The 4,074-nt window shown below is 40.0% G+C and overlaps 1 protein-coding gene across 1 annotated transcript in view; it reads right to left on the bottom strand.

The window, feature by feature from the left end:
* Positions 1-2,735, bottom strand: part of UBE2G1 (ubiquitin-conjugating enzyme E2G 1) — a 38,445-nt gene extending 35,710 nt beyond the window's left edge. Inside the window, exon 1 of the mRNA XM_009319315.1 lies at positions 2,699-2,735. Coding sequence (XP_009317590.1) covers positions 2,699-2,735 — 37 coding nt within the window. The remainder of the gene's footprint in view (positions 1-2,698) is intronic.
* Positions 2,736-4,074: the final 1,339 nt, after the last annotated feature.

Raw genomic sequence — 4,074 nt, 5'->3', positions numbered from 1 at the left:
GTGACTCTGGCCACTTTCTGCATTTGTTCTCTTGTTGTTGGAGTGGAAGCTACCCTCTGCCTACGGTGGGTACCTATCAGTGATAGTATAGATATATTTTAATCCCAATTCCCTATCTAAATTGCTTCATAACTTTAAATGCTTCTAAATATTTGCACAGTAACTGTCATAAACATCAGCATCCTGGGGTTAGTATAACTAAGAGCTTCGAAATGACAAAAGTTTTTTCTTGCTGCTGGCAGAATTTGTTTCCCAGTGCTAACATTTATGCCTGGCTATAGGGAGTTCATGTACTCACCCTTACCAAAAGGGTGAATACAGCTTGCACTTTGCCTTACTGGAAGCATTTACAGTGACAGTAAATTTTGTTTGTGCAGGACACTCTTCTGAGAACTAAAGACATTCTCAATACTAATTTAGATTATTCTTAATTTAAATCTATGTTTACTCAAGTTTTTAATTAACCCTAACCTTAACATTCTCTGTAGTGATTAAAATACTGTGTTCACTTGCAGAGCAGTGTTCTCTTTCAGTCTGGAGGTAGTGAGGCTAGGAAGAAAAAGACCTCATAGGGAAAGGCCCCCTTTTTTGTTCTGTCAATGCTTGTCTGTTTGTCATTACTCATAATAAATGGCTCCTTATCTGTTATGCTGTCTTCTTAATTAAGAGGACTCTGGTGTATAAAAGTGAAGACTGCAGCGGTCTTCTGGGTTGAATGTCAGTTCTTCTGGGGATGAATGTTTCCCTGTGGTAGAAAGGTCAAAACATAGGTTAAACAGACATTTAATTCCATAGTTTTCTTCCCAAATCCATGCAGGTTTCACAGCCCTTTTCTGCTATAATTGTGGCACAAGCATCCAGAATCCTAAAATGCAAGAAATCCAGTTATCAGGTAACACCAGTAAAAGTGAGCTTGAGCTAAAAAAAAGGTAAAGGCAAAAGCAGTTAAACTGGTTAGCAAAATATAGTATCTTTGGTGCACAGTAACTCTAATGCCTCACTTCTCTTGACCTCCACGAGCTGTTCTGTGCTTGAATAAATCTCAGCTAGAAGAGGAAGCTCTGTTCCAGTGACATGCAGCTTCCTCCTTTGTCTGATGTTAATGCAAAATGTTCTCACTTGCAAAGAAGGTCTCCTCTTTTCTCTTCTCTTCTCTTCTCTTCTCTTCTCTTCTCTTCTCTTCTCTTCTCTTCTCTTCTCTTCTCTTCTCTTCTCTTCTCTTCTCTTCTCTCTTTTTTGTCTTTTCTCTTTTCTCTTTTCTCTTTTCCTTTTTTCTTTTCTTTTCCAGAGAAGAAGGGGGGAACAGTTAATAGAATTGGAGCGTATTCATCTTTTACTGCTTTGTGATTATGGGCTGGAACTGTAATTTCTTCTGCTATAACTTTTGAGGCAGAATTATATGGATACAATCGAGGAGAATGTTACCTGTGAAATGAGTTATTTAGGTAAGCACCCCAAGAAATTCTTCATAAAGTTGCAGTTTGTTTCCTAATTAAAATGGTGTAGAAGAGTCTGAACTAGCCTCCCTGTCCAACCAAAAGCACAATCTGCATTCCAGGAAGTTTAGTTATATATAGCATACTTGTCAGTAATAATGAAAAAAGTGGATTTTATAGTATAGAGTGTGTACATTCTATTTGCTGCTATCACAAGGCTGAACTATGCTTATGCTGGATCCACACTGTGTTTTGTGCTTTCAGCCAGGCAATGTGAAAGAAAGCATTTTAAAAGGAAATTCAGGCAGAGGAGGTAACAAGGATGCGGTAACTAAAAATGTAGCATTTATTGAAACCCACAGAATAAGAATCTTCCAAGCAGATATTTTCCAATTAAGCGTATAGTGAAACAGGTGGTCCAGCTGGTTTTCTTGAAGATTTTTGGTAACAGAAGACTGCTCATAAAGCTCACTGGAATCATAGAGATTGTTAGTCTGGATGGGTCAGTCCCTTGCTACGTATTTGTTCCACAAGATGCACGCAAAGGCAAAAGACACGTGAGTTGAGTAATGGCTCATACTGTTAGTTCTGCCTGCAAAGATCTGAAGAAAAACTGTTGGCAATCTAGTCTTGATTATTTAGCTACTAAATTTTATTCTAATATACTAAGTAAGTATTTCATAACAGTATTTTAACTCATTAGCAGTTGCTACCTGAACGTTAATCATGACTAAATGTGGCCACAAGCAATACACTGAGATACAGCAGGTTCAACAAACTACAGGTGCAGAATTTCTCAAACTTCCATCGAAGGAGAGCACTCAGGTTCCCTCCCTCCCGGCTAGTACAGGCTGTATATTCCAAAGGAGTAACAATTTGGCAAATGTGCAAGAAAATGCAAGAAAAATATACACGTTAGTAGATGAGTCATCCCTGGAGTTTTGCAATATGGTCTTTTACAAGAACAGGATACACTATTGATTCTATAATATAGCTGAAACTGAAAATCGTGCTGAATTTTACGCATGATTACATTACTTGAGTAGCTTGCTCTCGTGTCAGGTCGGTCACTGTTTGGTTTAAACTGTAGGTCAAACTGCCGTCCCTCCATACATGCAACCCAGATATTAACGTCTAGGTCCAAGTTTGTCTTTATGTTTTACCATTGCAGACTGGGTTCAAAACCAAAAGTAATTTATTGTGCAGCCTTGGTTCGAATAGAGGCCACGGTGACAAACCTTAAAAGGCCCACGGCCTCTTACCTAAATCGCTGTCGCTCTGCAGCTCTTTTGTAGTCATTATCATTGTCTTTGAATCTCCTTGGAGTGGAGTATTTCAGGTAGGTCCAGGCACGCATTTATTAAGCTGTCTGCCTGCCAGAATTGTGTTGAATTTCATTTTTCTGATCTTGTCAGACACTAAAATTACTAAGTCTTGCAGAAATCCGTATTTCAGTTATTTGCAGAATTTCATGATTTATGAATTTGCTTCCATCACAATAGTTTAAAATATGTACATCTCAAAATGCAGAGCATTCCCATATATGCTTGCAAATACAAACAAGCATGTATTTTCGTTTGGTTACTTTATGTTCTCTGTCTGGGTGATGCATGAGAGACGTAAGATACCAAAAGCAGCTTATTTCTTTCTTCCTAAAATCAGTATTGGTAGATCTAGTCAACAATTAATATTCTTTCTGTATTCAATTCTTTCACAGACTTTGTTGCTGTTTGCTATTCAGTGGGTTAATAAGCTTCTTTTTGTTACATGTATAGAAATGGTTTTGAGTTAATCAGGAGAATAAAATATTTTTTTATTTATATCTTTCTGACATCTTGGTTCACTATTAATGCCTCTTCTGATGTAGCTTTCTGGGAAAGCTCTGGCAAAGCCTCCAAAGCTGTTCATGGATGCAGCAGCATCCACCATTAAAGGGTATTTGGATAAATAAATACATTCAAGGGCATTTTGTAGTAAATACTTGGAAATCCTTCCAGGGAAAACTGGAAGCTCTCACATCAGTTGTCTGTAAACAGTCCTGTCTGGATTGCAGGCACGGCACGTTTGCTGGCAGCGTCTCACCTGGGTTTAGTTAAACTGACAGGAATACACCAGCGGCTGTTACGCGTGCTGCTTCCACGAGTCTTAGTGGGTGAAGGTAGCCCTGCCTTTGAGCGCACAAGGCACCTCTTCATTAGCTGCCTCCCACCCACACTGCTGGCTTGTTCCTTGCCAATAGGAATGGCAGCACAGGGTAGGGTTGTGGCCAAAAAACGGTAGCTCCTCTGTCTCTCAGGCGGCGCACATAGCACAGAGTGAAGACCCAGCAGGACTGCTGCCCAGATGCTGCGTGGGTGCCTAGACAGACAGGAGTCTCTGGGTGAGTAATAGCCAAGGAGAACTTATTTGAATGGTTAGCTGAAACAAGCCAGCTTCCTAAGCGCATAAAACTTCCATGGCTCGGCCTGCTGAGTATCAGCCAACCAGTTCTAGCTATCACCAAATGTGCGTGTTCATCTGGGGAGTTTCAGTTGCATTTCATAGAATCACAGAATAGTTTGGGTTGGAAGGAACCTCTAAAGGCCATCTAGTCCAACCCCCCTGCCGTGGGCAGGGACATCTTCAACTAGATCAGGTT

The sequence above is a fragment of the Pygoscelis adeliae genome, unplaced genomic scaffold (assembly GCF_000699105.1).
Source record: "Pygoscelis adeliae isolate BGI_AS28 unplaced genomic scaffold, ASM69910v1 Scaffold282, whole genome shotgun sequence".
In the NCBI taxonomy this organism is placed as follows: domain Eukaryota; kingdom Metazoa; phylum Chordata; class Aves; order Sphenisciformes; family Spheniscidae; genus Pygoscelis; species Pygoscelis adeliae.
The sequence above is the reverse complement of the archived record's forward strand: the minus strand, read 5'-3'. Positions and strand labels throughout refer to the sequence as shown.